Source organism: Anoplophora glabripennis, unplaced genomic scaffold (genome assembly GCF_000390285.2).
Source record: "Anoplophora glabripennis isolate ALB-LARVAE unplaced genomic scaffold, Agla_2.0 scaffold54, whole genome shotgun sequence".
Classification (NCBI taxonomy): domain Eukaryota; kingdom Metazoa; phylum Arthropoda; class Insecta; order Coleoptera; family Cerambycidae; genus Anoplophora; species Anoplophora glabripennis.
Window position 1 is genome coordinate 1,438,432 of NW_019416241.1, and position 14,910 is coordinate 1,453,341.

Below are 14,910 nucleotides of genomic sequence, written 5' to 3' on the forward strand. Positions count from 1 at the left end.
TAAATTACATAATTTATTAAAATCCTTGAGAAAATAAGGTGACAGCGAAATCACGAATTGACAACTATCACTCAATCTTTTGAATTATCTTCACAGCTACCATTTACATTTTATGAATTTATACTTTTTCAAGTTTGTCAATGGTAGTACACTGCATCTTTAGCAACATTTTCTGTAAATTTAAACTTCAAATGAAAAAGTAAATAGTAAAATTCAAATACATGGAAAAACTATTGTATTAATAATGTTCATATAGACTATCTACAACCGCATATAAATTTTATTAATGTCGCCTTTACGTTTTCGAAGATACTTGCAAAATACAAAGTTGTAAGCCCAATTTCAACCAAAAAAAAAATACGATCGAATAATTTCTCACGCAGATTATATACCCAATTGTTTTCCTAGTATTTCTGAACTACTCAGTTTATTTAGATATTTACTCGTAGTAAAGTTTTAGTGAAAAATTTATTGTGCACAAATAAATTGTGTAAACATCAAGTAGAGAAACAAATGATTTAAAATGTGAATTTGCTTTCTAATAGTGATGGTATTTATATAATGTAACAAAAACAAAAGAATACAAATAGACTATAGGCATGTTATCTTTTATTTTCGAGTAAAGAACGCCAAAGATAATTTATTAAGTATTACTCATATAAGAGGGTAATTCAAAAATTTCCAAACAAATTTCGCAATCTGTTAATAAATTACTCAATTGTTATTTAAAATATTTATTATTAAATATTGTAAGAGTTGAATAATAAAAAGCAAATATAAATACATTCATTATATAATTCTATAATTTTACATTTATTATATTATATTATTCGATAGTAGTAAATAATAAATTATACATATACAGTGTGTCCAATTAAGTCGGCACCATATGGGATACTTTTTTATTATTGGTTATATTAAAAAAAGTTAATCTTGATAAACTGCATGGTCTAAAACCCAAAATGAAATAATTAGATTTCAATTTTTTCCAGTCGTATACGAGGTTTTTCGAAAAATGTAAATTTTGTTCAAGAGTAAAGTACCTTTATTTTTTACAATATCGACAATCGTTATTAAGAAAAGTTGATCCTAATAGAAAACTACGTTCAGGTATCCAATATTATCCATCTACCATTAAAAAACGGATTTTGTTATTTTTACAAACACTTCTCTATTATTACCATGGACAATTTACGTTTAGAGATCGACATTAAATCTAGGATGCATTGACTAACAAATTAATTCAATACAATAAATGTTTTATGATTTGCAAAATTAAATTATAATTTATTTGTTTATTTCATACTATGTATATTGATACCCAAAAATTATTAAAAATTGTTTTTAATTGTAGATGGACAATATTGGATATCTGACCGTAGTTTTCTATTAGGATCAACTTTTCTTAATAACGATTATCGATATTGTAAAAAATAAAGGTACTTTACTCTCGAGCAAAAACATTTTTCAACAAATCTCGTATACGACTAAAAAAAATTGAAATGTGATTATTTCATTGGGTTTTAGGTTTTTTTATTAAGAATAACTTTTTGTCATAAAACCAATAATAAACAATATATCCTATGTATCCTATATGGTATGTATGTATCCTATAAGGTGACAACTTAATTGGACACACTGTATTTTACTAATTTATTTAATTTAATGATACTATATTATATTATATTATATCAGCGTCAGTATACAACAGTTACAAGGTAATTAGGTACAATAATTATTACTTAAAAATTCCTGTTTCTGTTTTTCTTTGATTCTTTGTTTCTTTTGGCTTCTAAAATATAGGTTGGGTCTTTACATTTCAAATTTCTTCCTCTTCTATTAAGTATTATTTCGGGAGCTAATCAGTCTATGTAGAATGTTTCTAATTTTTTAAACCTATTGTCGATAAATGTTTTGTCTGAAGCTATTTCTTGTATGAATAGGTCATTACTATCGCCTGTGTATATTACGAAATAACATATGAGTCTTCCTGTTATTGCTAATTGACCTTGTACCTAAAAGACAAGAATATTGATTACATATACATCACTTTTTAATTTATTTTACTTACTTGATAGTAATAGTTATGAGTTTTTTCAATTTCGCTTCTTCTTTGTCTTTATATAAACAAGGCACCATTTTTTTCTCCACTGCCTCTATCAAAGTAATTCCTGATAGAGCCACCTTTTCCAAACATTTGACTTCTATAATGCTGTCATCTCCAATAAAACCTAAAAATGTTATACTTGAATGTATGTGTAGAAAAAATTTACCACAAATAGTAAAAACTAAAAAATTTATATTTGACTAATAGTGAACTACTCTTTTCTTTTACAACTTTCTTCACGTTTTGTGCTACAACTTTCACTTTTTTGTTTTTATTTTCGTAAAATTTTTGTCCATTTTTTGCTAATGATTATTTCATGGTTTGCTTCTTTTTGGTAACTTTTTTAATTTTTCTTCAAATCTTATCCAAGGATGTGCAGCAGTTCGAGCTATAAAACATTTAGTCTCCCTTTTAGAGATAACAGACTTCCACATGTGGCAACGTTGAATACCCTCATATTTCTGAATTACATTTCAATTTACTAATTTCAAAAAGATATAGATTTGAAGGTATTGGTATTAAGAATCTCCAAAAAAATTTGACAGCAAGAAAATATGGCTTTTCTGAGAAAAACAATTTTTTTTCGAAAAAATGCATTTTCTGCCGAACAATGCATTTATTCACATTTTTGAAAAGGTAGATTTGAAGGGCTCCATTCCGTCTATCTGGTAAAATAAAAATTATTTTATCGTGTCAAAAAATAAAAAAAATGACGCAATCAAAATGCAATCGGATTTTTTTTTTAATTTCTCTTTTCAGCGATGCATTTTCCGAGTACATAATAGACGGAACTATGCATCTGAGAGCAAAAAAAATAGGAGTCCTCTTATTTTTTACTAAGAACAATAAAAAATTATTATTCCTTTATTTCTGTTCTCGCTTAATCTAATTGTTTGATTATAAACATATATATGTATATACGTAGGTACATACCATTCTATATACCCAATTAGTTATTCAATTTTATAAAAATATCCTCAAATTTATACTTACACTTTGCTGCTACTAGGTACACGCAAAATACAGTACCTACTATAAAATATACAAAAACATAGGTATGTAAGTCCAAATCACTAAGCACACAAACTCTAATAACTAACCACTTTCACCGCAAAATATAAAATGGGACTGATAATGATATTGAAATTTAATATACCTACCCAAAGTAATAAATACCTTCCTAGAACTCGCGGCCCGTCCCCTTATCGCACTTGGATGCAAGTGTTATAAATTCTTTAGGACAAGGGCCGAATCGCATGACCTTCAATTCCGTTTCGGCCACCTGTTATTTACTGTACTTTAATTCTAACATTCTTCAAATATTTGCAATTCGCATTATCTCCGCTAGGCACCAGCACTTCCTGGGATGTAAATTTATATCATTGTCTGTCAGCGATTGAGGTACTTTCTTATTTAGAACATGGCAACCTTAAGGAAACGCCAGACATTTTATTGTAATGTAACATACAATAGAACGAAATTTGTTGTTATGTAAAATACATAATTAGATGCTCTGGCTTAATATTTGTAGTAGGGCGTGTTTTGAGTGTCGGTGAGATATTAAGCTACATAGAATTATCATATCTTTATTGCAAGAGATCAAGAGTATATTTTATTTGTCAAAACTCATATGTATCACAGTTAGATGTTTAAATTTGAAAAATTGACATGCAAAAAATTAGGGGTGCATTTTACCCGTGAGTCCCCCTGCCTGAGACACCCCTGACGAAAATTTTTAAACAGATTTCATGTAGATCGTTAGAATATTTATTGAATGTCCATCATACCAAAATTCATAATGACTGGTTAACAAAAACACCGTCTTGTTAGCCTAAACCCGAAAAAATTGTAAAACATGTATAGATTTGGTTTAAATCGTATCGTCTGTTATTAATAACGACCACTTCGCTTTGGCCATTATTGCGAATTGCCTCTGTTTTCTAATCCATAAAGAGTAAAACAAAATGAAAATATGAAGAGTGGCAATTAGAAAATTAGTATGCAAGTCACAGTTTATTAAATGGTGTTACATTAATGTTAGATTACTTTTGATCTTAACTTCAATGGAAATGTTGCTTTCCTTATTGTGTAGTTGAAAAAATGCCACATGGTGTCTCTATAATTATGTAGGTATAATGGCCGGCCCAAATCCGGAATTCACTTGACAGTAAAACTATTTCTGACTTGAGCACTTCGACGTGGCCATTTTTCATATTGGTCGGTTTCCGGTTTGCGCAATACAAATTGAGTATTGGGTAGAAAAAATCTCTGTAGGTACGAAATAACTTCAAAACATGTAAATGTGGCTTTTTTTGGATTTCGCGTTTTGAATATCTCAAAATCCTGACAATTTTTGGTGAATCGGAGTCAGGAAAAATTACGTCGAAAAACATTATAGGATTCCAAAGTACCGGAAGGTGCCGTGTTCGTTATCTACCTCTACAAGCCAATGTTTGTTAAAATATGAATAATTTGATTATCGTAAACATGAAAATTGGAATGACCTTTACTTAAGAGGGTATTATGTATTTAAAGGAATAATAGCGAATAAATCTGCGGTTTATTTTCAGCAGCATGGGGGAGATAGGAGATCTAAAGGGAATCGAACGAACTACAATAAACTCATTTCCACTTCTTATATTGAATCGAACAATGGCTGGTTTATATACTTTTACGTTTGATTTCATAGCAATTTCGTAAACGCTTTGTGGAATCGGCACTACCTTATTTTAAATATGCCATACAATCTTTAAATATATTAACGTTGTGATTGATACAACATACCTACTTTTTTAAATTATGTCAAAAAAGCAAAACAGTTTTGAGAAAACTGTAACTAATTTTTATTATTAATATGAGCTTCACTGTTGATACTATTATTTGTAAAAATTATTTCCGTTGCAAGTTGTACATGTACTTTTCATTTTTCTGTCCTTCTTTTTTGGGCACAAATAACACCTCTTATATTTATCTTATTTTTTATCTTGTAGGTCCTGCTACTTCTTCTGGTGTCTTTTCAATAGCTTCCCTGTCAACTCTTCTTTCAAGATGATCAAAGATAAGCGACAAGTTTATGATGAATTGCCGTAGATTCATTTACATACTTATTTGTGAAAACTTTTAGCAACATATAGATGTTTGTTCTAGATATGTCCATCATTGGACAAACAATTGCCACATACCATCGTCTTGTATTCCTCTGGCAGGAATACATACATTACGCACTTTTGATCTATCGCATCAATTCCACTTTGGTAGTGTTAAAAAAGCCTATTATTTCTGGCTTATTATGGTTTTCAGTTATAGATTGATCATGATGCAGAGAAGAATCTTGAGAATTTGCTTCCTGTTCAGATTTCGATAAATATTCATAAAGAGTAGGTTTTTTAGAACTATATCGCCATCACTTTCATAAATGTTTTCAGCGAGTTTTTCAGGTCACTTTCACTTAAAAGTCGAGGTGACTTTTTGACTTGAAATACCCCACAATACCAGTTGAGGGTTAAATAAAAATGTGCTGTGTCGAAAAGTGCATAGTGTCGCTAGAAATTCACTGAGAAAACGTATTTAATGACTGAAAAAAAATTGCAATTATTTTAGCGTCTTTGACAAATTAATAATTGATTCTGTTGGTGCGTGTATTATAAAATGGAGGTACCTCAATATTGTTAGAAAAAGATATAAAACTGCCTCTCAGGGATTGTTGGTATCTGTCAGAGAACACAGATTGAAGATATTTCAAGAATGTCAGAATTTGAGTAAAAGTAAATATAAGTTAACGAATTTGAATTAGGAGGATATGCTTTCAGATCTCATCTTTAGTAATAACTAAGCATTAAGTTTTGAGTACCATGCTTAGGATGTACAGTAGTTCGTAGCAAATTTAAAAAATGTTGTTTCTCTGTATAGTTTTCCCAACAATGGGCACTATAGTACAAGTTCAGGACAATCCCCTGAAAAAAGCGTTATTAGTGCTCGAATTTCCTGGGTCTTGCATTATATTTTGATGACAAAATTCCATTAAATAGAAAAATAAATTATTCATAATATTCCAAGATAAGGCTTATTCTCCAAGGTATTACAACTTTGTTTCGGCCTGAAGGGAAGAAAATGTAAAAAGCTGCTCTAAAGGAGACACTAAACTTAACATCATTCATTGCTTCCTCTTCCAATTTAACGTCCGTTACAGCATTTTCAATTGAGAAATGTTTATAAAACGGAGATCAACCTGCCCCGATCGTATTTTCCGGTGCCTATGGGTAAGTTATAATTGAATTGAGGAATGCAGAGAATTTCCTTAAAATCCCCGTCTTCAGTAGGAAAAAGAGATTCTTCTGTCAGCCCCTTTCTTTGTACGACTCAGTAAACGGGGATCATCGGCATTTATACCATTTCTATTATCTATACAGCGTGTTCAATATATGGAATATAGGTTAATAATTTATTTATTAATACCACAATTAACTTTTTTTTTCTCCCGCACTAGATTGCTCTCGGTGGAAAAACAGTCAAAAATTTATAAGAAGAGCTCTCTAGATTAGTTGTAGGTTTAAACTATTTGGCATTTCAAAAGACATATCGTTCTCTTATGCAGAGGAAAACGTTGAGAAATGGCAGAATTGATAACGTGCAACCAGCCCGAAAATTGATCAACTTTTTTCTGTGAATAACTTATTTTTGTGAACGTTTTTGCAATGAAAATTGCCAGTAAAAATTAAGAAACTTTTCAATTCATAATCATGTGCTCTCTAATTATTAATAAAGGAAACTAAAGGGATCCAAAACCGGATCCTTGAGGAACTCGCGAAAAGGAGTCTCCTTAGTTACAAAAGACAAATTTCTGGTAATAGAACTCCTCAAAATATGAATAAAAGTTCAGAGAATTGCAATAGTAATGGGTGGGAAAACGGGGAACTTTCGTGTAAAAATACAAAATTTTGACGTCTTTTAATAAACACAAAAATGTCTCGCCACTCTTGAGAACATAATAATTATAGACATTTGTTTGATTCAGGTAGTATTGTCAAAGTCGGCTTGTTCATTAAACCTGTTCTTTATACATATAACCTTTTTGGCCATATAAGAACCAGCTGATGACGTACTGATGTACGTCATAGAACAGGGCATCTGATTTACGACCTTGAAACTTCCCCAGCAATATCATTAAAAACAACTAGACTCATTCGTCGGCCGAACACAACAGACATCTACTGATGATACGGTAAAAGGTATAACTGAATACTACATCTAGTCGTCGGTTGTCGCACCTATGGCATACTGATGAAGACTAACAAGTCCGAAACCGGTATATGTCAGGTGTATTGGGTCGACGAATGATTCTAGCTGTAGTTAATGAGATTGCTGGTATAATCCAATGTTAGAGTAGAGTAGTTCTTTAATATTAGCTCTTGTACTAATTTACATCTTATTGCCATAAATGTACCAAATTACTGACATAAATTGTTAGTTGATTGGATGTTTCAGCAATGGATATAATTAAACAGAAACGGGAGAGCTCAAATTTAATTATGGAATATAGGATCTAAGAAGTAAATCTATGTATTAAAGTTTTTTTATGTTCAGAATGTAAATGAGTCTTTAAATTATTAAAAAGATTTATGTCAGTTTATTTCTCCCTACGAGCCGAGCCGAACCGACGCTTTTAGAAAATTGAATCAGAAAAGTCGTATTCTTTTATGAGATATATCAATAACAAAACGAAGTGACAGACTCGAAGTTAAGAGTTCGAAAGTTCTGATTTTATATATGCAGGGATCTTGAATACACATCGAATTTAAAGTTTGCCGGCGCAAAAAACTTTGTTTAGTTGAGAGATTGATCAGCTTTCCAGATATTCGTCCAATTTAGTTACATTGAAACTTAAATATTTAGTTCTCCCGCAGACGAATATATACGGGTTCTTACGGAGAGATTTCGCAGCGACATTAAATAAATTACTTTCCCTTTTTTGAGATTTACAAATTATGGCTTGAAGAACCCCTAAATGATTTAAATTACCCACTTGTTTGCGATCTAACGAAAAAGACATTCTGGGAAAATGGATCCCAAATCTTCAATATTCTTTATAATTTCTTGTTATTATTTCTTATTTCCGTAATCATTTATTACGAAATTCACTTTTTCTTTATTATTGGTAATGATGATGTAAGTATAGATGTTCTTCAGGAAGAAAAAATATAACACTAAAAATACTAATTGACTTAATTTTACATATAAAAATATTTTTGCACGAAATAATTTTCATAACAGAAACATAGAAGAATTAAATGAAGCTTTGGGAAAACTGGTATGAATCCACACTGAAAATCTTCTTTGTAAAGTTTGTGAATGCAAGAGGGCTATATAAAAAAATTGGAAACATGTTTCCTGTAAGCGTTACTATTAGAAGAATTATTAAATCATTCCTGCTATACGACTATCTTATTGATCACTATATTTCATATATGTTGGAGCAGAAATGTTACTAATTAGAAAGTGTCAAGATTTACTCAACGGGTTGTATGTATGTACAAGCATGTTTATCGCATTGTAAGACACGTACATCGTAATTATTTTGTCGCGTAGTACGAATTTGCTTTCTAGGGAAACAGTCTGGTGTAATTAATATATATGTATTTATACTACGTAAACGGTAAACTACTATGATAGAGTAGTGTGGATCCCGTTTGGAATATTTATTCTGTTCTCTTCTGAAAATAGATACTTAATCAGGGAAATACACCATTTTAAAGAGAGATGATAGGTCAAATTTTTTACGATATTATGAAGGTTTGTTGGTATTTTATTCATACTCCTGTTCTAAAACATTGATTTCTTTCTGAAAACTGGCCACACATACATTGAAATGTCATACATTTAAAAGAATTTTCGTAAAATAACTATTTTAGTTAGATTGCTCAGTAAGTAGATTATTTAAAATATGAACATTTTAATTTTTAAATATTTTTACATATATACATACTATACATATACATACATATTTTTTACATATTTCCTTCGCCAAAAAAATTGTGACAATTCCAAGAATATACCGTCGATGTTGGAAAAATGTACCTAAATTTATCAAATTTAATTGATTACCTACTTTTTCCTAATAGTTTAGCAATCAATATTTCTTTATTAGGAAGGGATAAAAATAAATAGTTGAGTTAAATAATAGTGATAGCCATTCTAAGTATAAAACAATTCATTGTGTAACGCGAATTTTGCCCTAAAACTAAGTTTAAAATATGAATAAGATTTTTAAGACATCATGAAAACTATGTACCCCCCCTTTTAAATGGATATTTTTCCCTCAATATCAATACGCAATAACAGTTATTTGTTTAACTAGACAGTAAAGTAAAATATTTAATGCCGCGGCTGTTATTTAGTACACGAGGCGCAGCCGAGTCTATTAAAGCAGCCAAAGCATTAAATCTACTTTACTGCCAAGTTAAACACATAATTTTTTCGCCGATTTATTTTATATTATTAAAATTGTATGATACTTGTTTCATGATTAATAATAATTTCATCAGATCGTATGTGGTTACTATGGGACGACTGTTATTAAGTAAATAACTTAGGTATACAGTAATCACCATATTATTCCTATTTAAATCTATAAAATGAACTATTTATTATTTGAGCTGGAATAATTCATATTAACTCCGCCAGAAATTAGGAGTGAATCAGCAAAGCAAATAGAGTGTGATTTATTACCATAAAAACTGAAGAAGGAGAATAATATTATATCTTTTTCGGAAAATGTACTATTGGTATATTTTTCCGAATTAAGCAAAAGTATTAAATCTTCTTTATTATGGTCAATATATGCGATGCTCAAATATTAAAAGCATTCTTGAAACGGCAATCGAATGGATATCGTGCTAAAAATCACGGGTTTTAGAAAATTAATGAATTAAACAATTCCCAATGAAGGCCCCTGATGACACGAATTTAGATACAAAGGTAATTAAAAACAAAATATTTTTGTAAACGCAGATTACTGACTATTATCATTTTAGGTGGCAATGATTTTTGCCATATCTGGGGCGTGTCGGTGTGATCAATTACTTCAAATAAAAATTGGAGATATTGAAGATATGGGAAATAGATTGCCGATCATTCTGCGAACTAAAAAAAGCAAAGAAAAAAATCCTTTATTGTAAGCGAATATTTAGACATACAGTCGAATTTCGATAACTCGAACCATGAGTTGACACAAAGAAAGATCGAGTTATCAAAAGTTATTTAATTGTACATGGTGATTCACTATATTTTGACGCCCCTTTTGTTTTTAGAGTTATAAAAAAATGTAAAATACAAAAGTTGCGCGATTTTTTATGAATTTTTAGAAAATAATATTTGAAAAACAAATGAAATACAAACAAAATGGCCGCGGATGTTAACTTTGTTAATTTAAATGGAACACCTTGTACATTTTTACATATTTAGATAGAATGTTTTCTGTATTCTCTTTAGAGCATATAGGGTTTGTTAGATCCATATCTAAAAATAAGCGAGATACTATTAAAAAGAAAAGAGGGCTTTTTTATTAAGAAAATAAGATATCTTTCAGGCATTTCTGCATTTTTTCCAATTACGTAAAGATTTACAGATTTAGTTCTAATATATTTTGACATATGGGACATTGATGTGGTCCAAAATGCATAGGTATTTTATCTAAATCTCACTAATTAAGCCATGAGAGGTCTAATTACTCATGGACAATGTTATATGATAGGCCGTGACAATGACAGGTAATGTCATGATAACATTGTTATTGACTGACAGTTTGTATTATTATTTAATTTAAATGGGTTACACAGAAGTAGAAAATTGAAATATTATAGGAATTAAAATAGAGTAGACATCTCCATACCCTATTTTAATTCCTGTTATTATTTCAATTTTCTACTTCTGTGTAAACCATTTTAATTAAATAACAATACAAACTGTCATCAAAAATTCGAGTTATAGAAGTTTTACTGCATATCGGAAATATAGCACCGCAAGACCTACACAAATATATAATGACAGATTTAATTTTAAATTTATATTTTTCCTTTAGAACTAAGCATTTTAACTAGAAGCAATAAGTATAACTTAATTACTTAGGTATTAAAGCTTGAACATATACTCTAACGTTATCGTTCAGTGGGCCGTTGTAAAATGGTTATTATGGCGGATTTTATGTGCTAAGATAAATTCTAATCCTCGATGCTAATTCTAGGTTATAGTTATTTCAATAATTGTATTCGTGGTTATACACCGAGGATTAATGCCAACCCTTTCGTAACAGCCTAGTTCCATTTTCCTTGGGGCTAGTCCATTGTGTGACAAAACCCAGTTAAATTAAATAACATCTGTTCAAACGGAAAGTAATTGTAGTGATTAGTTGCTATTTGAATGGTGACGACCGAATGCAAATGGTCGGAACTCTTAACTGCTGAAATCGAAAAATGTACCCAATCTTATCTGTATGTACTTGTTCGCAATGTTATCAACTTTGAGATTTTATTGTACTATTACGAGTTTAAATTTAATGGATTCGTTCAAAAATAACAACGTTTATTTAAAAAAAAACTCGATTTGATTAGAATTTTTTCTGCACATGTCGAAAGTATAGTTATAAGAAGTAAGGATTCCTATATAAAAAGTCATGGAAGTGGTAAATTCCTATTTTTTTTTAAGAAATCGCCTAGAAATAGTTCTAAATACACCAATAGTAAACCGAACCGCAACCTTCTACAGAATCAAAGCTTCTTGAGCACTACTAGAATTACTACAAAGTTTAATGACATATGTCAAATGACTATAAACTAATAAGTAATACACCATCTTCATTACACTGTCATCAACTGAAGGTCGCAACTGTCTTAACAGGAATATTTGTGTTAATAGTTTTAAACATATACATATATCAATATGTGCTGTCCAGTTTAGACTAGAACACCCAAATACTTTACATCCGATTTGGATTGGATTTTGCTAGAAGTAAATAGTAGGTGTTGGGTTTTAGAAACATTTAGCTTCAATTTATTCGCTAAAAACCAATTTTCCAACGCAATCAAACTACCTGAACTCATATCTCTACTAGCACTAGACAATAGTGTGTCAGTCGCAAAGAGGATGCATGTACTCTTAAGAATATTGACCGGTAAGTCGTTGATGTATATCAGGAAAAGCAGAAGACCTAGTAACGACCCTTGAGGTATACCATTACATATAGGAAGTAACGTAGATTCTGTGTTCTTTATACTGACATATTGCTGTCTGCCTGTTATATAAAATAATATAATTTGTAATTTATTGTTACGAATATTAGCCAGGTGATTTTTTTAGCCCGAAACTCTCAAATATTTCGAGAATTAAGCACCCTGCGGAAAAATGTCCATAATCAAAATTTAATGATACCAAGGAGGAAATACGTTGGTTCTAAAATTATTTCTCCTCCCCACTCTTGTAGGTGGGGAGGGGAGTAAGTTTGAACTCTTAAGAAGGAATACCTAATTTTTATTGCAGATTTTGATTCTTCGGCCAAAAGTGCGTAGGATTTGTCTCAAACATTTTTTTCGATTGATGATAAATGGCTCAACGAAATTCAATTTTATCGATTTCTCCTACTGGGAACCTACGCACGTGAGTCTGCAATGCATTTGCAATAAAAGATACCAAGTCAAGTTTGACGTTTAATTTGCAGCCAACTTTTGAATTTTCCATGATTTTAAGTAACACGGCTACAATACGTATTATTTGTGTTTTTGTTGAAAACGACAAAGTTTTTTGAAAACTAACAAGAGTAAGAAAAGTTTTAGTAATAAAGTCATATTAGCCATTTAATGGTGCATCATCCCTTATCAACCCTTTAAAAGGCTTCAATTGAACTCTATTTACTGTCGATTAATGCTCTTGGTACACTCACACTTTGAATTTAGAAAGACAGCATATTATCAGTCAAAATGCGAAAAACTCTATTGCCTGTTTCAATGTACAGAATTAAATCAGTGAATTTTCCATAAAAAGATTTTCCTTATCTGTCCATGACTGGGACATAATAATATTTTAATTTCGATAAAAAATTAACGTAAAATTGTTTTCTTTATAGTTATTGTCAAACCAAGGTCCAATATAATACATATAAATTCACAAATATCTACGTATTGCGAGATAAGCGCAAAATGTACACCATATCAAGATATGTCGCCAGTTCGTTGTTCATTCTGGTTTTACATTTAATAAGTGCCTCATGCTTTACTGTAGACGGTAGGTGACTTTATTTTTGTTTGAAAAAGTCACTTAGAAAATCTGATATGTGTTAAAAAAAAACATCAGTTGTAGTAAAACGTTTAGGACTATTTTTTGATAAGTTTGTTACAGCTTGATAAAATATTTCTTTATCAGATTGCTTCAAGGATGTACAAGAGGGACTTAGGGTCTGTAGGGCCTATATTCCAGTTTTTAAGTGGAACATGGAGCTTCAAGAATGCGATATTGCAATTTACGGAGGTTGTTATCCAACAAGTAATAACTTTAAAACTATAGAAGAATGCCAGTTAGTTACAGAATCAGTATGTAAAAAGTTAAGATATTCTTAAAGTTGTGTGAAATATTGGATTGACTTAATAATAAAGTTAGGTATATATAAAAGAGGAATACATATTATTTTATAACTTAATTTGTGGTTAAAATTGTTGCAATATGTATTATAGTCGTAAGCCAAAGCTTGTTTAACAAACAAAATGTACAAAAGAATATTTTTTCTCTGACTGTGCATAAATCTTATTAAAATAAATTATTTTTTAAAATATGTATATGGCAAGGGTAGTATTAGTATATTGTTTAGGTTTACAACTAATTTTTGTAGACACGTCTTAACAATCTGGATCTCAAAAACATACGTTACTCTAACCAATAATTTTTCGTTATAATATACAGGGTTTTTCACGTAACCCGTTCAGTAAAAGTTTTTGAACTTCCAGTATAATTCAGTCGTTTTAAATGAAATATTTTCAAGTGTTGGGTACTTCCGGTTTCACCGGAAGTGACCTCATCTCCTTTATTAATATCATTTATAGATTCTAGGAGTTATTTTGAATAACTTCTATATGTATTTTTTTTTAATTTTGACAGGTGCAACTTCACGATTAATATTAAATATGTCTAACATCTGTATAATAGAAATGTCATACTTGCATTTTTAGTAGTATATGTTATGTATTTATAGAATATGTGCCGCATTTGACCAAGCTATGCACAGGGTCCTCAAAATTTTGCGGCCACTACAGTAATCTTTAAAGACTGGAAACTTTCTTTTTTCAAATGGAACACCAACAATTTTGTTAGTCAGAGATATGTAGAATTAAATTCTGCATCGATTAATATAGAGGTTTCCTATAGTAAAGTCAAACATACAAACTTAAATTAGTTGCATTTTTGATAGATTTTCTAAGACAATGAGCGATTCAGAAATTATTTGTATCCTCCTCAACTGAGAGGAGCCGCTGAAAATTTGGAAAAAGATTTATTACCTAAGAAGAGTGCAAGGTACGATAGAGTTTATGATGTGTTCAAAACTTGGTACCTACTCTGAAACTATTGTGCTGGCATATTTTAGCGAAATTCCAAAATCAGAAAGCCGTCAACCCTTTTTCCAATCTTCGAATTTATTGCATTTTTGAAAATACAAAATCTAGGATATCTACAATTTCGTTATTCAATGAATGTTGACATTTACCTGGGTTGAAAGTGATATTTGCCTGGGTGGAAAGTAATCACTTTCTACCCTGGAAATATCA

General features: G+C 30.4%; 1 protein-coding gene across 1 annotated transcript; it reads left to right on the forward strand.

Moving 5' to 3' along the window:
* The first annotated feature begins 13,293 nt into the window (after positions 1–13,293).
* LOC108910898 (kunitz-type serine protease inhibitor 2-like) lies at positions 13,294–13,764 on the forward strand. Its single transcript, XM_018715645.1, has 2 exons — positions 13,294–13,378; positions 13,517–13,764. The coding sequence occupies exons 1-2, from the start codon at positions 13,294–13,296 to the stop codon at positions 13,708–13,710; spliced, it is 279 nt and encodes a 92-aa protein (XP_018571161.1). The 3' UTR covers positions 13,711–13,764.
* The last annotated feature ends 1,146 nt before the right edge of the window (positions 13,765–14,910 follow it).